The sequence below is a fragment of the Helianthus annuus genome, chromosome 4, assembly GCF_002127325.2.
Source record: "Helianthus annuus cultivar XRQ/B chromosome 4, HanXRQr2.0-SUNRISE, whole genome shotgun sequence".
In the NCBI taxonomy this organism is placed as follows: Eukaryota; Viridiplantae; Streptophyta; class Magnoliopsida; order Asterales; family Asteraceae; genus Helianthus; species Helianthus annuus.
Genome location: NC_035436.2, coordinates 57,097,850 through 57,124,686, shown reverse-complemented (window position 1 = coordinate 57,124,686; position 26,837 = coordinate 57,097,850). Strand labels below are relative to the sequence as shown.

The 26,837-nt window shown below is 35.4% G+C and overlaps 1 protein-coding gene and 1 long non-coding RNA gene across 2 annotated transcripts; both read right to left on the bottom strand.

Annotated features, from left to right (window-relative positions):
• Positions 1-10,099: 10,099 nt before the first annotated feature.
• Positions 10,100-11,889, bottom strand: LOC110933434. The gene is made up of 7 exons (XM_035989324.1): positions 11,869-11,889; positions 11,697-11,774; positions 11,413-11,466; positions 11,108-11,182; positions 10,983-11,039; positions 10,659-10,901; positions 10,100-10,566 (listed from the first exon to the last, which is right to left on the bottom strand). Exons 1-7 carry the CDS (start codon positions 11,887-11,889, stop codon positions 10,417-10,419), a joined length of 678 nt encoding a protein of 225 aa, XP_035845217.1. The 3' UTR covers positions 10,100-10,416.
• A 10-nt stretch (positions 11,890-11,899) lies between these two features.
• On the bottom strand, positions 11,900-13,612 carry LOC118491282. Its single transcript, XR_004891131.1, has 6 exons — positions 13,465-13,612; positions 13,055-13,122; positions 12,677-12,966; positions 12,260-12,585; positions 12,052-12,162; positions 11,900-11,937 (listed from the first exon to the last, which is right to left on the bottom strand). It is a non-coding gene; the product is annotated as an uncharacterized LOC118491282 (long non-coding RNA).
• Between the last annotated feature and the right edge of the window lie 13,225 nt (positions 13,613-26,837).

The window sequence follows — 26,837 nt, the reverse complement described above, 5'->3', positions numbered from 1 at the left end:
TATCTTCATATAAAGCTTTATGTTTGAATCTTTTATGTTCAAGTTTCTAGTTCTTTAGTGTTCTTATCCTTTTGACTATTAAACATCATTAACCACCAAAAACAAGATGAAGATGCAAGGATCTAAGTTCTTACCACTAGCTCAAGGCAAGGGAAGTTCAAGTGTAGAAAAGTGGTGGATAAAAGCTCCTAGATGAGGTCCTTCCACTTCCAACGCTTCCAAGCTTCGTTGTATGCCTTCCAACACCTTCTAGTATCCTTAGAATGGAAGGAAGTTGAATGAAAAAGGGTGGTGGTATGGTGGTGGATGGAGCCGTGAGCAAGGGAGAGGGAGGAGGAGGTTGGGGTGTAGTGAAAGTGATGGTGCTTAGTCTTGTGGTTTATAAGCAAGTTCCCCCAACATCCTTTTACCTCTTGGTTTCTATGTCTCCTAACGTACATACATATCAATTAAAGTTTTGCAAGAATATCCCAATTGGGATCCCATTGTAACCGGCCCAACTAGGGGGGGGGGGGTATTGGTTAGTTTCTAACTTCTAGTTACAATTCTAGTTAGTTATAATCCAAGTATTAGTTAGGGTGTTATGTGTGTGGTTAATTCTATAGTATGTTAGGGTGTTCGGGGACCCTAGCTAGCTTAGAAAAATAAGAACATTGCTTCTAGCAATATTTTGGTGTTCCGGGTAACGTCCGGTTGTTCGGTTAGACACCGATTCGTTTAAGTGCTAAATTGCACCGTTTTGTGTCTTTCAAGTGTCCTTTTGTAACACTTTCAATCCCCGACACTTAGGGAAGTATCTTGGATGATAAAACATAAATTCTGCATGAAATTTATGTGTTAACAGCTGTTTTATAGCTGAATTTAAATAAATTATGCACTTAAAGTGCGTTTCGGGTGCTTTTTTTTAGTGCGTATTTTAGCTTCCGGATGGTATATATGTAAACCCTTGTATGTACTCTTGGATTTTAATGTATTCTTGTCATTGGACCTACACCTAGGCTCCAATTCTTTTGTCTGACTGCTTTCTACAGAGTTGTTGGCATATTGTGTCTTACCGGTGAGTTTACTAGTATTTTTGACGCAACGCTATCATAAGGTAATTCTTGTAGCATATATCATGCATGAATTCACTTGTATGGAATTCAGAAACTTATTTGTCTTGTAAACTAGGTCATGTACGTTCATTAAAGCACAGATCACTGTTCATTTAGTGTACGGAATGTACGGAAAAGTGACGGTTGTCACATAACCCAACCTTCATCAACACAAAACTTCATTTTCATTTAGAAAACTGTGAAAATAAAAAAAGTATTTTGTTATTATTCAACAAATAATGATTACATAATTTATTAAAATTCTACTACCATAAACATGTTGGTGCACTACATCTGTCGACTTCGTCTTGGATCGAGTCTTAGATTGCATTGTATAGATTAGGGCACGTTTTACGAGAAAATATGAGAGTATATGTGTTTTAGGAGCTGATTTCGCTCATAGGGTCAAATAGGTGCTGATTTCGCTTATGTGGTCATGCTGATTTCGCTTATGTGGTCAGTTGGTCATCTTGAGCGAAATCACAACAGTATATATAGTAGTCTTGAGCGAAATCAGGTAGAACAGTTGTACGATTTCCATACCGAAGTGCTGCCGGTGTGAAGACTGCTTGTAATTGTGTTCAAATCAATACAATCAGTAGTTAAAGTGAAGAATCAGCTGTTTCTAGCTTTGTTTCTTGTTATTCCGCACCTGAAACAGAGTAGAACACCTCTGAACGACTCATTCGGGTCAGATTGCGATCCTACATGTGGTATCAGAGCTCAGGAGGAGGAGTTCTGCAGAGATTAGCTGGAATTCATCAAGTTTTCATACTTCTACACCTTCTTTCTTCACCAGATTGAGATTTACCGGTCGAAATTCGCTCAATTTTGCACAGATCATAGATAATTGGACATTATCAAACCCTAGAAAGTTTCACACTGAAATTCGGACTAAAAATGGATAAAATTAGCCCCCGAGTAGATTTCGCTCATACGGACATCTGGTGATTTCGCTTATATTGCACATCAGATTTCGCTCCAACAGCCAAAGTTGTGTAATTTTGCTTCAAAACTGGATGTAATTTCGCGCCTGGGGTATAATATTCTGATAATTTTGCTCATACAAGCTGGTGATTTCGCTCCAGTGACACATAATCCTGTAATTTCGCTCCAGAGTACTGAGCTGATTTCGCTCCAGTGGACAAGATTTGAGAGATTTCGCTCAAAACTGACTTATGATTAGGGATTTCGCTCCAAGCATCATCCAAATTTCGTTCTAAGGGTTTCTGGGATTTTGCTCTTAGCACACAAACATCTAATTTCGCTCGAAAGCTGCTGATTTTGAAAAACGTGTTAAGTAATCATGGATACCGAGTTTTACAACGCATTTGCTACCCCATCTAGTCCAGCTGCCATTGTTCAAGCCATGAGTTTGGAAAATGAGACGGGAACCTCCCAAAAGCCTCCGAAACTGATGAGTATTGAAGAATACTACAGGTGGAAAGACAGATTCGAAAATTGGGTTCAGGCAAACCATCTTAGGTCTTGGGAATGTATACTGAAGAAATATGTGTTGCCTCGAACAGAATTGCAGGTTATCAAAGATTTATCAGAGTTTAATGATCAAGAAAGGAATATGTACAAAGCTGAAAAGATGATGATCAGTCTGCTTCAACAAGCGATCAAAGAAGATATCTTTATTCTGCTACAGCATGACAAGACATCAAAGTCGATTTGGGATGCTCTTCGTGTTAAATTTGAGGGTAGTGAGAACATGATCAAGAGCAAGAAGGCATTGCTCAAGAAAGAGTTTGATTTGTTTAGTAGTCTACCGGGAGAGGATACGAAGAAGTTGATTGAATGCTACTGTCACTTAGTGCGATCCATGTCAATGCTGAGTATTACAAAAGATCGTGAAGAGTGGGTAGACAAGCTTGTCGATGCGTTACCGCAGAAAGAGTGGGGAACGTATTTGATGATTTTGAAAAATACGGGTGTTTATGATGGGCTAACGATTTCTTAGTTTATCGAAAAGATCGAGAGTCAGGATTTGGAACAGCAGAAGATCGCTAGGATGAACAGTCCAAGTGGTCAACAGGATGTTAAAATGTACCACAAAGGTAGTGTTCTGGTTCCAGAAGCTAAGAGAAGTCCGAAGATACAAACTGCATTTAGTGCTGGAGATTCATCAGAAAAAGCTGATCAGGGTTCTAACAAAAGCAGCAGTGGATTCTCATCATTTCCAAGTGTCAATCCTAAAGAGTCAAATACAAGCTTTCAGTCTCAGAGCACAAAGACAGGAAATGGTTATGTGATTCAGTGCAACATCACTTTAAATCTACCAGAAGGTCAAAGTTTTTCGGAAGAAACTGCTAAAGACCACATGGCTCTTCTCGGTTCTGTGTTGTTATCTTATGAGGGTCTAGTGGCTGGGAGGATCGGGAATCCTATGCTCTCCAAAGAGGATTAGGATCAAATAGACGCCGAAGAGATGGAACTAATGGATATAAAATGGTGCCTAGCTAGCGTCCTTAGGCGTGCTGAAAAATTCAAAACAATTACCGGGAGAAATGACTTTCTTGATGCTCATGTATCTACTTTAGGTTTTGATAAATCTAAAGTTACTTGTTTTCGATGCAGGGAGAAAGGCCATTTCAAGCGAGAATGCAAGAACAGGGAAGCTAGTGGAGCTCAGAATCCGTTCGGAAAAGATGATTACTACCGGAAAGCCATTTATCAGCAGGTTGGTCTATCACAAGATTCACAGACGGCTCATGGTAGAAAGATTGAGGATTCAAAGAAAGCATGTTTGGTGGATTTCAATTGGAACAACTACATATCACCCGAAAGCAAAGTTTGTTTAGTCAATCAGGATGATGAAAGACTACCTGAAGGCTTCAGCTGGGATATGTTTGTTGATGGAAAAGGAGAGTTCAAAGCTTTCATCGCTAATATTGTTAGAGAACCAGACATGTTTGCCACATGGATGAAGTCTATTGTGAGACTGTGAAGAGTATGGAGGAAGAGTCTGTTGTTTCTGATAAAAGTTCAGAAAGTTCTGATGAAAAGTCACAAAGTTCAGACGAAAGTGTACAGAATGATGTTAGTTCAGAAAAAGAAGTTGTTTTTGATCAAACACCATCTGATTCTAGTTTATCAGATGCTAGTTCTGAAAAATCTGTACAGTTTGATCAGTCACCGGTTGATGATAGTAGTGATGATGAGGAGGAAAAACATACTAATATTGCAAAATCTCATCTTTCTCCTGAAAGCTTTCATTTCTATTTTACAGATCGCATGGAGAAACTGAAGGAGAAACGAGCTGCTAAAGAACAACAACAAATGAAAACTGAAGATGTTGTTCAGAATGAGAACATTGAAAGTATTGCTGAGAAGATGGTTGAAACTGAGCAAGTGAAAGTAGAAGGAAAGGTGAAAGAAGAAGATAAAATGGTTGAAGTGGTGAAGACAATTGAAGTTGAAAAGATTGTTGAAGTTGTCAAGCCTTGCACGAAGTGTTTGGAAGAATGCAAGGAATGTGCAGCAAAAGATGATATAATTGCTGAGTATGAAAAGAAGAAGGAGCAGTTGCTGTTTAACCTCAACTATGTGAAAGAATCCTATGATGTCTTGAACAAAACAGTAACTGGTCTCCAAAAGACTAATACAGAAAGAGAACAAACACTAACAATGATGAATGTTGTCATGATGTCAAAGCAGAAAGCTATCAACTTTTACATCGAAGAAAGTGCTAAGTGGAAGCAAGAGTTAGAGACAGAAAAGATTGAGAATGAGAGAATTAGACGTTTGTTACAAAGTTATTCTAGTTCTGATTATCTCATTGATCGTATTTACCCAACTGTTGCAGGTATGGAAGCTTTCCAAGATGAGAAACCAAAGAAGAAAGATAGTGGTAAGAAACCGACTGTTAGCTATAACAAGTGTCCGCCTCCAATTTGGGAAGGGTATTCTCCTAGAAAACCAAACGAGGAGCAACTTGAAAAAGCAGTCAATATAAAGCTTAAAACCGATACAACTGATGAACTACCAGAAAACATTGATGTCACGTTCACCTCGTCTGACACTGATCATGAGTCTGAGTTAATCAAAAAGGTGGTCGATCAGGTGTTGGATACTGATGAGGAGTCCGAGTCAAAGTCTGAGTCTGGAGGGTCAAGTTCGTCAGTCAAGAGTCAAAAGGCGTTGGTTAAACGGTCTTATAGTAAAGAATTTTTGTTATCAAAAGCAAATTTGGATGATGAAACATTTGAAGTTGCATACACTTTAAATGATTCGGACAAATTATACTCTGACAAAGAGTTTCCAATAAGAAGTGTTCGTTTTGACATGATCAAAAAGGTTTTCAAAATGACAGAAATTAATATTTCTGAAATAAAAGATTTAAATCTTAATGAAAAACCTAAGAAATACACTTCAAGAGTTCGACAACGTTTAAACAAGAAAAAAGGTTACAATTCTGGTTCTGGTTCTCAAAAGAAACCTAACCAAAATCGTAGCTACAAAAAGAAAGGTTTAGGTTTTATTTCACCAGAAAAGCATAAAAATATGAAAAATTCTAAAACAAAAACAAAATTTGTGTCAGGTGGAAGTGCAGAAGAAGAACAGAAGAAAACTTTCTGGCGTCAATCAAACCAGGAGTTTCTTGCTAAGAAGAAAAAGAATGAAGCTGAGGTGTTTTATCCAAGAGAGAGTCGAACCTGTTACAAGTGCAATGAAGCTGGTCACATTTCATGGAACTGTCCGAAAATGCTAAAACAAAACAGGGATTTTCTAAGAAATTGAAAGAAAAAGTTGTTGATGTTGAACCACCAATCGAGAAAATTAAAATTTTTGAAAACTCAACTTATGAGGTTGGTGAGTGTTCTAAAAAGAATTTTAACAAAAAGAAAGAGAAAGACAACCAAGTGTCGGTTGTTAAGAAAGTTGATAAGAAAGTCGGCAATAAATCTGGTTCCACAAAGCCAGAAGAGCCACAGGTTGAGGTGAAAATTACAGTGAATGATGATGAATTTCCGTCACTGAAATTTGAAGAAGTTAAACAGAAGGTTGAAAAGGTTGAAATCTCGAATCAGTTTTACACCGAGAAAACTAAGTTTGATGTCGAGAAAACATTCAATGGGAATGTTAAGAAAATTTTTGGGAAAATGTTGAATGGGAAAGCAAAGGGGGTTAAAGATTTTTATGCAACTAAAAAGGCAACATATAACCCTACTACGCAAGAATTGAAAACCATCAAGTCTGAAAAGACTTGGATGGAAATTTGCTTTCCTTGAAGTCTTATGACTACGCCGGAGATCCCAAGTTTGTAATCGTGGATCAGGAATCGGCATCATTCATGTTTGTAATGAGTTTGTATGAAAGTTTTTGAAAAATGTTTGAATGTTACAGGTGAATGACTACGCCGGAGCTTCCAAGTTGGTAAGTGTGAAGCAGGAATCGGCATTCTGATTGGTAAAATGGTTTATGTAGACGTAACATTCCTACAGTTAGTATTGTGTGTGTTTTTACAAGTGGTAGAGATGTTGCTTAACTGCAAATGGTAAATCAGGGACATTAAGTTGTACTTGATTTACTACACATGATAAAGATGAACAAGATGATTAACCATATCCCCGTACTTAAAAAGTAGTAAACCTACAAGTGGTAAAAACAAACTCATTTTCCGGAAAAATCATTTTGATTAAAACAAACTTAAGTGTTTTGAGATCTAAATGAGAAAATGGTTTGTGAAAGGGGGAGTTCTGATTGTTTATGTCTAGTGAATGGCGAATTGATGCGATTCAATGTCGGTTTTCAAAGTGTTTGTATAGTTTGTTTTACATTTTATGTTTCAAGTAGGTCAAGAACTTAGTTATTTTCAAATTTCCTTTGAAATGTGTTTGCATTTTAGGGGGAGTATGAAATTTCAGAAAATCCAAAAACATTAGAAAATTTGAAAAAGACAAAAACATGATAAAAATCAAAAATGAGTTTTGTGGAGAAAAGAGGAAATGATAGTACATCAGTGAACTGTCATAACATGCTAAAGAAATGAAAAGTCAAAAATGTGATAAACAATCTTACTACGGATGTGTTAGTAGGTTTTTACACATTTAGTAAATTGTGACGAGATATAAACTAAATTTCAAACTTGCTTGTTCTGTGGGTTAACAACTTCTTGGATATATAGGTAACCCCTGAAATCTTGTTTGAAAGGTCCTTATTCTGAGATACTAGGTCTTTATGCTCAGTGATATCTGGGGTATTATCCCGGGACTTCTGCTGAATGGAAGTTCTGACCTAGTCCCCAGATAATGCTTTCCGCAAATGCTTGAAAGATAGCATCGCCCTCAGCAAGCTGATGAAACAATAAAATTGATAGTCGCTGCTGTTGAAAACAAAAAGATCCTCTAAAGGGGACACACCGAAAAGTCGAAGCCGTCATCTCTCTGCGTATACGGAAGTATCGACCTGAGCTCTCACGGCCCTCGCATCTAACCCCTTATAGATATCATCTGTGGTATACTCACCTGTAAGACTGAATATTGAGATCTGGATACGGGAGTATATTCAAGTAGTGGGACACACAGATAAGTTTAAGTCATTAAAACATTAACATCGTATCTCGGATCAGTTGAACTTTGTGTGAAAATTTAAGTGGACAAATATACTGACAATCTAGGTGAATTGTTTAAAACTAAAAATGAAATCAAGCTTAACGGTGTTGGTGACATGTCTCATAAACTGATATGATCCTCTTACACAAACTCACAAAAATATGTTTGTAAATATTTCATTTATGAATTTTTTATTATATAAGTGGTGTCATTTACTTTCTTTCAGAAAATCCAAAAAGATTTTGTGTGTGTTTTAGCATAAACTTTTGAAAAAGTCAAAAAGATTTTTGATAACTGATGATTAGAAAGCTGATTTTCAAAATTCCGAGTGCTAAACATGATGACATTGTTGTGAGGGGGAGTGTATATTGAACATCAAATGTTTTTTTTTAAATCAACAAGTGGTTCATCTTATAAAAAGTGATATGAGAGAGAGTTGCTGTTGATGCATACGTTTATACTCATACTGTTAAATGTAAATCTTACTTTGAGGTAGAGGTTTTGCAGGTTAAGTTGAGTCAGGTTAATTCAATCCTGAGATCTAAGCTGAACTAGAGCTAGGTGACGATACCTGAGGACTCTGATTGAAGAAAGCCAGGTTTCTGATTCCTGTAGACTCTGAAGTCAAAGCATGAACCAGATGCTGCTGAAGAACAAAGAAATGCCAGCAAATCGAGAGGGGAGTCTGTTGATGAAGATGGAAAGAGAGAAGCCCAGAGACTGATCAAGATTGAAAAAGTGAAGACATGACATTGTCAAAGACTCGATGAACGACTCGTCAACATCTGAGGGGGAGTTTGTTGGTGCACTACATCTGTCGACTTCGTCTTGAATCGAGTCTTAGATTGCATTGTATAGATTAGGGCACGTTTTACGAGAAAATATGAGAGTACATGTGTTTTAGGAGCTGATTTCGCTCATAGGGTCAAATAGGTGCTGATTTCGCTTATGTGGTCATGCTGATTTCGCTTATGTGGTCAGTTGGTCATCTTGAGCGAAATCACAACAGTATATATAGTAGTCTTGAGCGAAATCAGGTAGAACAGTTGTACGATTTCCATACCGAAGTGCTGCCGGTGTGAAGACTGCTTGTAATTGTGTTCAAATCAATACAATCAGTAGTTAAAGTGAAGAATCAGCTGTTTCTAGCTTTGTTTCTTGTTATTCCGCACCTGAAACAGAGTAGAACACCTCTGAACGACTCATTCGGGTCAGATTGCGATCCTACAAAACACACCAATATTATAAAGATTTTGATCAAATAAAACATAATATCTACATCAAAATTAATTGTCAATCTATTCTAGTTTCCATTTTAGTTAAGTAAGATTGTCAATTAATACAGAAATAAATTTATCTATCATAACTTTTATATGATATTTCGTTATAACTTCAATAATAGTTTACAAAATCTATTGAAACAAGATTATATTAAACAAATATCAGCTGATTTCACTTTTGGACCAAAATGACAATATCTGTGAAACCACACGGACCCAGATTTAAAAGATTTGAGATTTGGACTAATGTGGTAAAAGTGACAAAATCTTAGGGACCAAAATGGCAGTTTACTCTTTATTTTTTTTTTAGAATTTTTAAGTATCTTAAATAAGGTTCCTAAAATACATTATATTAAAACTTATGCATTAAATTATAAAAAAAAACCTTTAAATTTGAAGTATCTTAAATATCGTTCCTAAAATGCATTACAATAGATAAGTATAAAAGTTAAAGACAAAAGCCCAAATTTAAGTCAAAATGTAATGTAATTTGAAGTGGGCGATTGTTGTAAATAATAGTAACTGCAAGGATGAAAATGTAAATTTACACTAAAAAAAACAAAATAGACTATAGAACAGAATAGCTACTATTCCTCGCAATGTTCTAAATTAATATATATATATATATAATTAATATATATAGATAATTACCAATATACGTATTCCCAAAAATAATTTAACATAAATCAATTATCATTGTTTCCTCATTTGTTATAATATATATAAATTTCCTAAAAACAATAATAAGTTAATAAAAATAAAAGATATACATCTATAAATAAGTGAACATAAAAGTTGAAACATCAATTTATTTTGTAATTGAATGTGGTTTTCACATGGTTTAACATCTTCAATGGTTGTATTTACACTTAAAATATAAAAAAAAAATTAATGTTTATACACTAAGTATATCAAACTAACAGTGAGACATGTTATTTTAAACATTAACAATTAACAACCCATAATAAATTAACCAAATATTCGAATTCAAATAATATCTTTAGAGGTTCAGATGTTTGCGTTGGAGGCTACGATATGAAAACCGTAATATATTCGATGTGAAAAGGAAATAAGACAAATTGGCAAAGGGAGTAATACCAAAATTATGTTCTAGATTAAAACAAAAAATAACTTATCAACTTTCTTACAAAATATCATTGTTTAACTACTAATTGTTCAAACGGAAACATAACTGACCATCCACCTTGAAGCTACGAAGATCAATTACAAACTACGCAAACAACTGTCTAACCACCATTAACTAATAACCACCAAGGATCAAAAAACCAAAACGAACCACCACATCACCAAAATGTCTAAAAACCAACTAACAACAACCACAAAATCCAACAGTCACGCACGACCTCTTTTCTTTGTCGTCTTGTGTACAACTTTGGTCAACATCAAAAGCTGCGAAGACTTGATGTACTTAAAGAAAAGAGTTGTGCCGAACTGGATGTGATTTGATTTCAAGAAAGCCGACTACTTTGAAAAACCATACCTGTAACCATCTCCATTCTTTTCCGTTATCATGTTCATATTAGTTAGCTCACTTCTAAGGTTCTGGATCGTAACATCACGGAGGCTGTCAACAGAAAGAGCCAACTCACTCGCAACATCAGATGGTAAACGCTAAGTAAAAAAATTAATTATCAAATTCATTTATAATATATGCTTATTACTTGAATAAAATATATGAAATACAATCATATGAAAAAACATACCATTATGCTTTCAGCGACTTTGGTGAACTCGATGAATGAAACTTTTTTGGACCTTTTCAATGTAGAACGTTTACGGCTAACAACATCAGAAGTGTGTGGGATGGATCTAACATATATGGTTTCAACAGGCTTCATGCTATCAACAACCACGGATTCGTTTTTCTTTGTAAACTTTGAACGTGTACGATGGGTGATATGAGACTCGTCGGACACCAACATAACAGCTTTAGATATCCGCATGGCCTAATAAGTTCAATGAAATAATAATTAGTTGTTTGTCTAACAAATAAATAAGAAGTAAAAAATTTATATATGATACACTACCTTCTTTTTTTTTGGTACCACAAATTGACCAACATCACCTTTAGATTTCGGCATGGCCTAAACAGGTAAATGAATACATTATTAAGTAGCATTATTGAAAACCAAATTCTATCAGAAATACTCACATCAGAAACAACTATGGAGGAGGAGGACAGACTCCGGTCAGAAGCAAAAACATTTGGTTTTCCTTTAGGATCAACCTATAAAACATTAAACATATTAATATAGAAGGAATTAATGCAATTGCATTATATCATACTTAAGTCAGCAGGTATGCAGGTATACATGGGATTTATTCTTCGTATCAAAAAATTATCCAGATCCATCTCAAACTTGCTCTTGACCTGAAAAAAAATTAATGTAAAAATAAAAAAAGGTAAAGTAATTCAGTTAATTTCATAAAACTATAATTTACTAACTGAACACAAACCTTTGAAGTTTGATTTTCATCACCGACAACATTTGTTTTCCACTTCGGATCAACCTAAAAAGCATAAAACATAAAACATATTAATATAGAAGGATTTAATGCAATTGCATTATATCATACTTAAGTCAGCATGTATACATGGGATTTATTCTTCGGTATCAAAAATTTATCCAGATCTATCTCAAACTTGCTCTTGACTTGAAAAAAATTAATGTAAAAATAAAAAAAAGGTAAAGTAATTCAGTTAATTTCATAAAACTATAATTTACTAACTGAACACAAACCTTTGAAGCTTGATTTTTATCACCAACAACATTTGTTTTCACCTTCGGATCTGTTTTCTTATCCAAATCATCTTTGAACTACATATAAGAGAAAAAAAATATATAACAATCTAATACGAATAATAATTAAATTTAATAAAATAAGAAAATAAAAACTTTGACATAAATTTACCTTTTTCTTAACGTCTTCCATTTCAAGCAGAGATGAGAAAAACTTATCAAACTTGGAGTCATCAATATCCTACACAAATAACAATAGACGGATAAAATGTAAGAACACAACAAATATATATATATATATATATATATATATATGATAAGGTTTGTTAACTTAGATTAAAATATAGGAATTTACATTGAAAACAGACTCAAAAGTTGAAAGCTGAAATTTGTCATCTTCACAATCCACAACAACACCTTGCTCAACATCAGTTCTGGCAGTACTAAACTTCTGCTTATACTCAGACTAAAAAATAAATCACAAATACCAACCGTGTTAAATTCATGTTCGACTTATAAGCTCGCGTTAATAAATAAATAATAGTAAGATCTATAATACTAACCGCAATAACCAAATCATAACCATCATCACCATAAATCAAGTCATCCAAAACAACTAAGTCAACCTTCTTGAATTGAATTTCAGTACCGGTACATGATTAAAGACAGAAACCTCGAAAGTTTTATATCCAGCCATTGCAAAGACAAACGTAGATCGCCTGTCTAAGGCAAGATCGTTTACCATCTCAAAACATCCATGAGTAAAAACACAGCTGTCAGATAATCCGTCCATCTTAACATTCCAAAATCTATCTCCTACATAAAGAGTTGATTCACCACCTTTGAATTTTTTTCCATAACATTGCCTCCTAAATTCATCAGCCTTGACCTGAAAAGGTAATGATAATTAAAATTAAAAAACCAATATACAGATACAAAAGGATCATCAACAAACTGATTGTATAATCTATAGTACTTACAATAACGTCATCCTCTGGTATGATTTTGGAGATAAAGCAGTTTTCATGAACACATGATTTAAACACTGAAACAAAGAATGATGATGGTCCAAAAGACTGAAACAAAAGATAGTCATTTTTTGTTATACCACTGTCCCAAACAACTTTGGTGAAGCCGTCACCAAGTAGAGGTCTAAAGCAATTCTTTTCAATCTTACAAACCATATGTTGTTGCCATCAACAATCTTAACAGATTCCTTGTAAGGTGGTTGTTCTCCCCACATCACTGAAGCAAAGTCAATAGGTATTTCCTATGAGTTGAAAACAAAATAAAAAAGAAAAAGAAAAATATCAGTTTAAATACAATATGTTTAGTAATTAGAAAACCAGTAAACATACCAAAAATATTGGATCATCATCTTCAATCAGCTTTAAGAATGAAGGACTGTTCTTACTCGGATCCATACCTGCAAATTCAATATGAACGGTTTTAAACACATAAAAAACGGTAAATTATTTATAGAAAAAAACTTATACGCGGGAAAACATATAAAACCGAAAGAAACAACATGGATTTCAAAAAAAAAAGTAAAACGATTTATTTATAGAAACACAATCAATATTCCAGAAAAACATATCAGACCATAAAATAAAAAAAAATGCAAAATCTTTAATGGATTGATAACTAATACAATACAAATTTTATTACCAACAAAAAAAAGACAGTCAAAATTAAATGAGCATAAACGATGAAACCTAACATTATATCAGATAAAAAATTAGCAGTAAAACAATAAAACTAAAATTACCTGTAACATGTTCGTCGAAGATTGATAGTCCGGCAGTGCTATAAGATTTAAGGTTAATCATGAAAAAAGAAAAACCAAAACAACATAATCAGTAACAACATCACTGCATAAAGACTTCAACAACAAATAATCCTTTCATAAGATTAAAATCGGATAATGTAAATCATAAACAACAACACAAAAAAAAAAAAAAAACAGAAAAATCTTCAAAAATTCGGATTAAACACTTACAATACATAACAATCTAATATCGTTTACATACGTTCTCTATATGTCGAATGATCTACAAAAAAAGGAACAACAACAAACATTAGCATTTGCCGAAACGGTTTTCAACAAAAAGAAGTTACTTTTTCATGATTAAAGATGAAGATCGAACAACATAAATAAATAGTATTTAACCTTGATCATGTAGTTTTACCTTAGATTTTTTAAAGATTCTTGAATGAAGATGAAGATGGAAGATGGTAGGTAGAAGAGAGAGAACAGGGAGAAATAAGGTGTAGGTTGCTCTAATTTGGGGTACAATAATTGAGACAAACATTAAATAAGATCCATATTCTTATTGGGTTATTTCGAAAACCCATATACCCGACCCAAGTACTGACAGATCCCGCGTCCAACCTTAATTTTTGGTTTGTGTTTTGTGAAATTTGGTTTGTGTATAGATAACTAGACCAATTCCCTCCCAAAATCAACTTCTACTAAACAAATGGATGCCACATAAGCAATTTTGCTCCACCATTCAATGACAAATGGTCTAAATCATCTCATTTATTAATATATATAGGTAAGTAATAACTATAAACTTTTATAAGAAGGAATTTCAGATTTCATGTAAGTAAATTCAATCAGTTATGTTTTACCTTTTAACACATTAATTAATTGTTATGTGAACTAAAACTTTAAAGAAAAAGGAAAAAAAACACCACTGTAGCAACGATTTAACGTTAGCTACAGTGATTTTTATGATGTGTTTTAATATATTACCACTAATTAAAATATTAAAAATTAAAGACGAAAATGAAAAATCTAGATCTAAAGTCCGTATTTGTCACGGATTTGTTGCTTACGCATTTGAGTTAAAATATTTTTTAAGGGAGCGTTTTCCACGTTAAGAACCGCCCTCCGCTTCGGGCACCGGTTGTGTCTCTGGCACCGTCTCGATCTCGGGCTCGACTTCTTCTTGAGTACCATGCGTACCACCCATGCTTATGTTCACATTAGACGCAAAACCGAGTGGCCCTTGAAAGTATTGGTGGGTTATGTTTAATAATTGCGTGTAACCCATCGTATTCAGGTCAATATCTTGATAATTTATGGTTGGTAGCGGTTGGGTGGTGTTTAGGCGATAAGAATTTGGATTCATAGGCCGAGACAAAACACCAACAGAGAGGCGGAATAGATGCGTGATATTTTTTTATACAGAATGAGAAAGAGATTTATAAGATTAAGAGAAATGTGTATAAAAATGGGATAGAGTTGGGGTTTATATAGATAAAAAAAATTGATTTTAAAAATTGAAAATTTTTTTATTTGACCGTTGCCTAACGGTAATATTATGGAAACAATCAAAACTCCGGTGTGTTCATGGAATTTGCAAAAAAAGCCTAAGAGGCGGTGTTACCATGTGATTGGGGCGTTTTTTTTTTTGCCCATTCACGCCCAAACCAATAACCACTGTAGGTGTGCTTAGGCATTTGTGGTCTAGACAAGAACTCAAATTAACTTTTATACGCTTCATTACTTTTTTTCTCAAAAAAAATATGTCATAAAATCCGTTGGATCGTTTTCAGACCCGAACGAGTCGATCAGAAGAGTTTTACTCAGTTTGAACGGCGGAAACAGACAAACTGAGGTCAATTCAGCAAGAATACACTTTAAACTGTCGATTTGATTGATTAGAATGACTTTTACAGCGTGACAACACTTCGGCAGCACTTTGTTGCAAACCGGAACAACTACTATTAGATTTCGCTTGGGAGGACCTATTTATAGCCTCTTGATTCCGCTTGAACATGATCATTCATTTCAAGCGGAATTAACATGTTCAACTCAAGCGAAATCAGACGGTAACTCTGAGCGGAATCAGACCTTGGTGATTTCGCTTGAAACTGACTCAATTTCATTTCAAGCAGAATCTCCACTAATCTCATTTTCTTGTTTTTCGTGCCCTGATCTAATTCGTACAATACAAGACTCGATACAAGACGCAGACGACAGACGGATGCACCAACAAACTCCCCCTCAGATGTTGACGGTGTCTTCAGTGTCGAGTCTTTCGCATCTTCAGTCTTTATCAGCCTTTGAGCTTCTCTTTTGAAATATCTGACGCTGTAAGCATCCTCAAATCTTCTCTCTTCTCTTTCTATCACCAACAAACTCCTTCCCTCAGATGTTGTTTACTTAAACTTGTCAGCAGCAACCATCTCAGAATCAGAATCTGACTCTATCTTCTCTTGATCAAATCTCTTGATTCCTTAAGTTCATCATCAGCTTGCGTGGATCACAGGTTTCCAGAAACATAACCTAGCTCTTACAAACTCCTCCTTTTAATCAGCTGGAATCGTTGCCTAGCTTATGCTCTTGCTCAGAATTAAACCTGTCAAACCTGCATAATCTCTACCACAAACATAAGTGTTATGATAAAAGATTTGTACTCTAAGACACCACTTGTAGAATAAATCTTGGAATGATTTAACATTTAGATTTTCTGATGAATCACTTGCAAGATAGATTGTTAAAACTTTATAAACACAAACTTCCCAAACATGTTCGTCATGTTTAGCACTTGAGATTTTGAACATCAGCTTTCCAACACCAGTTGTCGAAAATATTTTTGTATTTATCAAAAATTTATACTAAAACACACTAAAATCATTTTGAGATTTTTGATAAAAAATGTAATAAAGAAATATTTACAGACAATATTTTCGTGAGTTTGTGTAAGAGGATCATATCAGTTTTTGAGACAAATCATCAACACCGTTAAGCTTCATTTCATTTTAAGTTCTAAACAATTCATCTAGATTGTCAATATGTTGGTCCACTCTAAATTTTCACACAAAATTCAACTGTTTCGAGATACGAAATTAATGACTTAAGAACTTAAACTTATTCGCGTGTCCCACTACTTGAATAAACTCCCGTATCCAGATCCCAATATTCAGTCTTACAAGTGAGTATACCACAGATGATATCTGTAAAGGGGTTAGATGCGAAACCGTGAGAGCTCAGGTCAGAACTTCCGTTCAGCAGAGAGATGACGGCTCGACTTTAGGTGTGTCCCCTTTAGAGGATCTTTTCTTCAACAGCAATGATTATCAATTTTATTGTTTCATCATTTTGCTGAGGGCGGCGCTATGTTTCAAGCATTTTGCAAAGTATTATACGGGGACTAGGTCAGAATTTCCATTCAGCAGAAGTCCCGGGATAATACCCTAGATATCACTGAGTATAAAGACCTAGTATCTCAGAAAGAGGGACATTTCAAACAAGATTTCGGGGGTTACCCATATATCCAAGAAGTGTTACCCACGTTATAAGCAAGTTTGAAATTTTAGGTTTATATCTCGTCACAATCTACTAAATGTGCAAAAACCTACTGGCACATCCGCAGTGAGATTATTTATCACATTTTAACTTTACATATCTTTAGCATGTTGTAATAGTCCACTGATGTACTATCATTTCCTCTTTTATACACCAAACTCATTTTTTATTTTTATCATGTTCTTGGCTTTTTCAAATTTTCTAATGTTTTTGGGTTTTCTGAAATTTACTCCCCCTAAAATGCAAACACATTTAAAGAAATTTGAAAACAAACTGTACACGAATATGACAACTGATATCAAATCGCCTCAAATCGCAATTCACTTGGCATAAACAATCAGAACTCCCCCTATCAACAAACTATTTTCCCATTCAGATTTCAAAACACTTAAGTTTGTTTTAATCAAAATGGTTTTTCCGGAAAATAAGTTTAGTTGATTTTACCATTTGTAGGTATGGGGATCAAATCATCATCTTGTTTTCAACCACTTGTATAAAGATATCATCAAGTTCAAATTAATGAACTTGACTAATCTTCTTCATCAGAACAAACCTCTGTATCACTTGTATGTAAACCAATCAAATACAAAGAATGATGCCGATTCATGCTCCACGATTACCTACCTGGGAGCTCCAGCAAGTCAGGTTTTTCTATTCAAAGAAAATATCCACCCAAGCCTGACCAGCCTTGGGTGTTACCGAGTCATCAATACTCGATTTCTTACCTCCCATCCTTTTCTCATAGAACTCTTTAACCCCTTTGATTTTTCGATCAATCATTTTACCAAAGATATGTTTTACCTTGGGGTTAAAGGCCTCTTTAACATCAAAAACCTGTTTATCAGAATAAAATTGGTTAGAAATTTCAACTTTTCCAATTTTCTTCTTAAAATGTTCAGCCCGAAGTGGTGGAAAATTCTCATCATCCACAGTCGGAACTGATTTTTCACCATTTTCTTCAACCTGTGGCTCCTCTGATTTTGTGGAATCAGATTCATCACCAGAAGATAGCTCCTCTGATTTTGACCTATCAGAATCATCACTAGAACTATTAACGGATTTCTTAACAACCTATTTCTAGTTGTCAGATTTAGCTCTTTTCTTGTAAAACTTGTTTGAACTTTCACCAATTTCAAATTTTGAATCTTTGAAAAGTTTGGTTCTATCAATTGGTGGTTCAAACTTAGTCACTTTTTCCTTCAATTTATAAACTCCCTGTTTGGATTGAATTTCCTATGAACAATTTATGGCAATATGACCAGTTTTACCACACTTGAAACATGTTCGGGTTTTCTTCTTCTGATCCACAATCTTCATCTTGTCTTGCTTCTTTGCAAGGAACTCCTTGTTTGACTGCTTTCTGAATATCTTTTCCTTTTCTTCTTCAGAAGATGTACCTGAAACAAATGTCATCTTTGATTTAAAATCTCGAACATATTTTTCATTTTTCTGTTTTTCTGTTGGAGTAAAACCCAACCCTTTCTTTTTGAAATTTCCGTTATGGTTTAGTTTCTTTTGAAAACCAGAACCAGAACCGTAACCCTTTTTCTTGTTTAATCTTTGTTGAACTTTTGAGGTGTATTTTTTTAGGTTTATCTTTAAGATTTAAATCTTTTATTTCAGAAATGTTAATTTCTGTTAATTTGAAAACCTTGTTTATCATTTCAGTTTTGACACCTCTTATTGGAAATTCCTCATCAGAATATAATTTGTCTGAATCATTCAAAGTATATGCCACTTTAAATGTTTCATCAATCAAATTATATTTTGATAACAGGAATTCTTTATCATAAACTATTTTGCCCTGTTTTTCATTTTGACCCGGAATGCTGGACTCAGACTTGGACTCCGACATAGACTCCGACTTTGACTCCTCAGTTTCATCGTTATCTAACACACGATCCACCACTTTCTTCATTAATTGAGATTGTTGATCAGTGTCAGACGATGTAAACGTAACATCAATATTTTCTGGCAAATTGACTAATGACTTTGACTCCCATTGCAAGTTCGTTGCTTTTTGGACTATTTCAGAATTTGGATTTCTGGGCAAATATACATTTCCAGTGGGGGTGGAGACTTGTTGTAACTGACGCCTTGTTTCTTACCAGAATCCTTTTTGTCCGTCTTTTTCTTTGTGCCTTTCTTCTTTTCAACTTTCTTCTCAGGAGTCTTTTCTTCGGTTTGCTCTTCTGTTACTTCATCTTCTTCAAATGCCTTCATGCCTTCAACAGTTGGATAGATCCTGTCAATGACATAAGAAGTACATGAGTAACTTTTCAACAAATGATTTACTCTCTCAGTCTCAATTCTTTGCAACTCCAATTTCTGTTCAAGAGCAACACATTTCTCGATGTAGTTGTTCACAACTTTCTGTTTGATCATGTATGTTCCCTGAAGTGTCTTCATTGCTGTTGCTTGCTCTTCTTTGGAATCATTGTACATGTTCATAGCTTTGTTGAGCACATCATAAGATTCCTTCAACCTGTTCATGTTGTTAACTAACTCACTGTTTTTCTTCTTTATGATCTCACATGTTTCACAATTTGCAGGAATCTCCTTCGCAATAACATCTTCATTAATCTTGAACTTTGGAATTTCTTTTACTTTTCTTCAGACTACCGGAGTTTCATCATCACTGTTGACCGGTGTCTTGACCTTTTTCTTTTTCTGCTTAGCTTTCTCATCTTCACTGTCGCTTTCAGCCAGCATTTTCAAATGATCTCTCATCTGTTTAGCATAATATTCAGTATCATCATCACTATCTTCTTCAACTCTGGCAACAAAAGCTGTGTGAACTGGAGCTTTGTTAGGATCATAATCATCCCAAGTGAAATTCTCCTAGCTAAAACCTTCAGGTAATTTTTCATCATCTTGATCAATCATACATGCTTTACCATCAGATGAAATATAATTATCCCAGTTAAATCCTGTTGATGGCTTCTTCTCATCTTCATTCACCATACAAGCTCTCTTTGACGAATCATCAATCACATTTCTTCCATGTGCAGTTTGTGCCTGATGCTGAGTTGGTTGTTGAGAAACTTGATGGTAGATGGCTTTCTTGTAGTAATCATTGTTATTAAACGGATTTTGAGCTCCACTTGCTTCGCAGTTAGTGCACTCCCTCTTGAAGTGTCCTTTTTCCCTGCAGCGAAAACAAGTGACTTTAGATTTGTCAAAGCCTAATGTAGAAACATTCGCCTCACGTAGATCATCTCTTCCTGTAATTTGCTTGAATTTCTCAGCTCTCCTCAACACGCTAGCCAAGCACCATTTTATGTCCATCAGCATCAATTTGGTCGTAATCCTCCTTAGTAAGCATTGGATTCCCGATTCGACCTGCAACAAAACTACCATAAGATTCTAAAACAGTTCCCAATAAAGACATATGGCTTTTAGCTAACTCGTCAGAATATTTCTGATCATTATCAATGTTCAGCACAATGTTGCATTGAAGCTTTTTGCCATTTCTAGTTGTTGAAACATTCAGATCAAATGATGGAAATGATGAGAAACTTGTGTTGCTGTTTGATCCTTTTGATGAACTACCAGATGAGTTCTTCACATTGAATGCAGTTTCAAATTTTGGTGACAAGTTGGTTGTTTTATCATTCAACCCTATTTTGTAGTACAAACTGATATCTTGTTCACCATCAAACACTTTCATTCTTGAAATTTTTATCTGTTCCATCTCCTGAGCCTCAATCTTTTCAATGAATTTGCTAAGTGTCAGATTGCTAAAACCTTTCTTATTCCTTAGCATCATCAAATATGTGCCCCATGTTTCATGTGGTAACGCATCAGCCAGTTTTTCAATCAACTCTTCATTGTCTTTGTTGATGCTCACCCTCCTCATGTTCACTAACAAATTGCAGTATCTTTTGATAATCTGCTTTGTGCTCTCATTCTTTAAACCACGAAACAAATCAAACTCTTTCTTCAAAAGTGATTTCTTGTTCTTGATCATTTCCTGACTACGAACAAACTTTGATCTTAGAGCTTTCCAAATTGAATAAGAACTTCCATTATGTTGCAATAAGACCATGATATCTTCTTTCACAGCTTGTTGTAGCAGACTTAGCATCATCTTTTCATTCTTATACTTCCTTTTATCATCCGCACTCATATCCTTGATAGCAATCTCCTCTTCGTCGTCATTTGTCGGTCTAATGTATTTCGTCTCAACACATTCCCAAGCATCTAAATAGTTTGCTTGTACCCAGTTCTCAAAACGACCTTCCCAACCCTTATACTCCTCAATATTCATGAGCTTGGGTGGTTTTTGCATAGTTCCCGTTTCGTTTTCTAACATCGTATTATGTGCAAGAGTGATCAGGGTAACTGGAGTAGCGAATGCGTTGTAAAATTCTTCGTCCATGTTTTGGATTTCAAGAAATTTTAGAATCTGTCTTTCACGCAAAATAAACACAACTCAAATGCAAACTGTTCAAGCGGAATATTAATTCAAGCGGGATCACAGTCCAAGCGAGATTACCGAATTCAAGCGGAATCACTCAATACGTTTCAAGCGGAATTAAACCCAACTTTTGAGCGGAATACTAGTTCAAGCGGAATCAAACCAATATTTCAAGCAAAATATCAAATCCAAGCGGAATTAACTAGAAATTTCAAACGGAATAGGATTTGAAGCGGAATCAGACTAAATTTTCAAGCGGAAACAAGAATTTCAAGCGAAATCAACCAACTGATTTCGCTTGAAGCACTGCTGACGTCATCATTTCACGCTGTTTTTGAAGCGAAATTACGAATTGAACTTGTTTTAGATCGAATTTTAAGCTGGAACTTTCAAGGATTGCTTAAAACATGATTACGCACAACATATGTGAAAATTAACTGATTTTAACCATGAAAAATTTAGAATTTTGAAAAAGAAGGTGTAGAAATCAGAATTTTCAGCTGAATTGGTATGAACTCTTCATCCTGAGCTCTGATACCACTTGTAGGATCGTTTTCAGACCCGAACGAGTCGATTAGAAGAGTTTTACTCAGTTTGAACGGCGGAAACAGACAAACTGAGGTCAATTCAGCAAGAATACACTTTAAACTATCGATTTGATTGATTAGAATGACTTTTACAGCGTGACGACACTTCGGCAGCACTTCGTTGCAAACCGGAACAACTACTATGAGATTTCGCTTGGGAGGACCTATTTATAGCCTCTTGATTCCGCTTGAACATGATCATTCATTTCAAGCGGAATTAACATGTTCAACTCAAGCAAAATCAGACGGTAACTCTCGAGCGGAATCAGACCTTGGTGATTTCGCTTGAAACTGACTCAATGTCATTTCAAGCGGAATCTCCACTAATCTCATTTTCTCGTTTTTCGTGCCCTGATCTAATTCGTACAATACAAGACTCGATACAAGACGCAGACGACAGACGGATGCACCAACAAAATCGAAAACTTTATTATATACTAGGTAGGGACTAATCGTGGTATTATTGGACCCATGTATTAGTAGGAACTGGGTATAGGTTACCAGTAGGTCTAGGTTACTGGGAACCGGAATCGGGTATGCATGTTTTTTTTTAAATTTTACTGTTGGGAATCGGTTCTTAATGGTAATATAGCCATTTGGACCGATTTTTCACAATTATACCCATCTAACTTAGTATAAATAGCCCTATAATGTTTAGTTTTAACCACACCACTTTTCTTCTCAAGTTTTTTTTATCTCCAAGACTCCATCAATGGCAAGCAACGAAAGTGTTGTTTTGGTTCTTGAAACCAAAAGAAACCCAGAGGTTTGGAAGCACTTCGACCTCTATCTTATGTTGGACAATACCGAGATGGCTCGGTGCAAATATTGTGAGAAGTTCATGAAAGTTGTGGTGTAACGCCTCGTATTTTCATATTTTTATATTTTTAGAAATTTCAAATACGTTTTCTATTTTTAGAAAATCAGATCGAAAAAACAGAATAAAAACGTTAAACGACGCATTTTTAACGCAATTGACAAACAACGTCTACAGATACTGTTTTACGCGTTTTTAAATCTAACATTTTAGCTTACGACACTACGTGGAGTTAAGGATTCGTAAACGGTTCATAGGAGCTGGCGGGCCACTTAAAAACACAAGATTGGGCTTGTGGGCCTTGGGCCCAAGCCCATTTAAAAGAAGAGATAACCTAGTATATAAATTACTAAGTGAAGTCAAAACCCTAAAATCCATTCTTTTGCATATCCTTAGCCACTCCTCACTTATTCTCCCCCATCTTCTTTCCCTGCTCCTTATCTTCACACACAAAAAAACAAGAAGAAGCTTTATCTTCTTAACTCCTCGCCCTCTCGATTATTAGTAGAAACAAAAGAAGAAGACATAATATTACTCATCCTATCTCGACACCGCATTCTTCGTATAGCTTCGTATAGCTTAACAGTTTACGTATTGCCTTTTAATGAAGAAGATGAAGTCGCCAAAATCCCGCCCGGAGTTCACAGCGGGAATCACATCAACATTTCTAAAATAAACGTGGACGGAATGATATATATACTAGCACAACCTCGAACACCATTACACACCATCCTCTAACTCACTATCTCCGTTTTGATAGCCATCCTCGGAGTAAACCGTCTCGCCGGAGAACCCAAAGTCGCTGGAACAACTTTCGCACATCACCATTTCGGATTGATGATGAAAGGAATCTGGTAAGATTGCCTAGAAACGCACTTAAACTTTAATACTTATCGTACCTTGTTTTCAAACATGTGGTATTTTGTTTCCAAACTTTTTATTAAACCATCATTAATGAAATGAAATTTTATTTCGTTTTATACTCGACGTAAATTCGAATTTGTTATATTTTAGTTCAAGCAATGTAAAAAGTAATTTATTAAATACTTGACACAAATAGCATTCTGAAGCCTCTTGCAATCTAGTTTTCGTCTCACTCCGATGTTTCCGCCATCGGTTAGGGTGAGACAGATTGGTATCAGAGCCATAACTATAGGTAATTAGGTAGAATTGCCATGTTCGACCTAGTCTATAGTCTAAGTACCAAAACTTGACCATTCCTGATTCTTGCTTAATATGAAATTCTCCCTAGTTGCTTCTACCTCTTCGTTTTGTCTAAATATATAATGTGCATTTTCTAAGACATTTTACGCAATAAATAGCTTGAAGACACTCATATTCCACAATCGAAATAACTCATCAAAATAGGGGTGATTCCAGCCTTTGGTGACGAATTTCAATCCACCTTACATGTTATTTTGCACGAAATTTCACCACCAAGTCAGGAGTGATATCCATATCTTGATGGGAATTTTCCATTTCATATTCTAGTGGATCCTTATTGACGACTCGAGATCTTATCTTGTTCGTTCAATAAACCACATTTTGGGGACCAAATTGTCAAGCTAGGATTGATATCCACACCTTGATGACTGGTCCCACTCTTCGATTTTCAATCTCGCCAAAGTTTCGTACCTTCCATCAAATCAGGGACGTGTTTTAACTGGAAGGGTAATGTACCGATAATCGCCTGGCGACGAGAGTATTATACCTATTAGGCCAAAGCATGTCTCCCTAATTCAGAAGGACTTATGATTCACTTTGGAATAGTCGAAGTTTCTCAACCTAAAACGCTCCAATACTTACCAAGTCTCTCTTTTACGTTATCTTAATTTCTATACAATTTAATACTTATTACCACGTTCATAAAAAAAATCAACGTTATACTAGAATCGATTTTATGCACAACATACTTTGCAATTCCAAAATTCAAAATTTATTTCACAACAATTCGATACATGCATACTAATACGTTATACTTGGTTCGGGATTGCTGGGATATTCTTATGTGATAAACTGGTCATTAACTTCGTAAGAAGCCACACCTTAACATATATAGTGCTTGTGTAGCACTATAGGAGCAACGCACCGCCACATGGATTTGTGGTAATGTTAAGTCATTCATTCATACTAGCGGGAGCGATGGGTTGACAACTTGTCATTAACTTCGTAAGAAGCCACACCTTAACATATATAGTGCTTGTGAAGCACTATAGGAGTAACGCACCGCCACTTGGATTTGTGGTAATGTTAAGTCATTCATTCATACTAGCGGGAGCGATGGGTTGACAACTTGTCATTAACTTCGTAAGAAGCCACACCTTAACATGTATAGTGCTTGTGTAAAACTATAGGAGTAGCGCACCGCCATATGGATTTGTGGTCATGTTAAGTCATACATTCATACTAGCGGGAGCGATGGTATGACCTGTTTATTCACATGCCAGCAATGCGTTAATCTTGTTAACTAAGTATGTCACGTGGTTGATTCAAAGATTTACTCATACCTATACTTAAACTCTATACTCTCATACTAAAATACAATCATGCATGCATACTTAAAATTCTATACGCTATCATTAGCACTCGTAATACGTTAATATACCCTGACCCGTACACTACTAGTACAAACTATGCGGACCATTCACAAACCAAAATAATCATGGATGCATACGGGATTATATTGGTAGGCGCATGAAAATCATAGTAGGTTCTATTGAGTACCATGACACAAAACATAACATGACACCGAATAACGAAACAGACGTAACATGGTATGAACATGGTGGATACGCCGCCAGTACTTCCTATATAAGTGTTCCAACCATATTACCAAACTTTCGTAAAAACATGCCATGAGAAATTCGGTCTTTACCCATACCTCATTGAATACAAACTTTGATCACACACCACCTATTTATCGGTTATACCCAAAACACACTTCGAAAATGCCATCTTTCCCCAAGGTCTTCCTCTTGAATAAATTTCGGGACGAAATTTCCTAAAGTAGGGGAGACTGTAACGCCTCGTATTTTCGTATTTTTATGTTTTCAGAAATTTCAAGTACGTTTTCTATTTTTAGAAAATCAGATCGAAAAAACAGAATAAAAACGTCAAGCGACGCATTTTTAACGCAATTGACAAACAACGTATACCGACACTGTTTTACGCGTTTTTAAATCTAACATTTTAGCTTACGACACTACGTGGAGTTCGGGATTCGTAAACGGTTCATAGGAGCTGGCGGGCCACTTAAAAACACAAGATTGGGCTTGTGGGCCTTTGGCCCAAGCCCATTTAAAAAAAGAGTTAACCTAGTATATAAATTACTAAGTGAAGTCAAAACCCTAAAATCCATTCTTTTGCAGATCCTTAGCCGCTCCCCACTTATTCTCCCCCATCTTCTTTCCCTGCTCCTTATCTTCACACATAAAAAAACAAGAAGAAGCTTTATCTTCTTAACTCCTCCCCCTCTCGATTATTAGTAGAAACAAAATAAGAAGACATAATATTACTCATCCTATCTCGACACCGCATTCTTCGTATAGCTTCGTATAGCTTAACAGTTTACGTATTGCCTTTTAATGAAGAAGATGAAGTCGCCAAAATCCCGCCCGGAGTTCACAGCGGGAATCACATCAACATTTCTAAAATAAACGCGGACGGAATGATATATATACTAGCACGACCTCGAACACCATTACACACCATCCTCTAACTCACTATCTCCGTTTCGATCGCCATCCTTGGAGTAAACCGTCTCTTCGGAGAACCCAAAGTCACCGGAACAACGTAACCTCATCGGAGGTTCACCACGGGTTTCGCACATCACCATTTCGGATTGATGATGAACGGAATCTGGTAGGATTGCCTAGAAATGCACTTAAACTTTAATACTTGCTGTATCGTACCTTGTTTTCAAACATGTGGTATTTTGTTTCCAAACTTTATATTAAACCGTCATTAATGAAATGAAATTCTATTTCTTTTTATACTC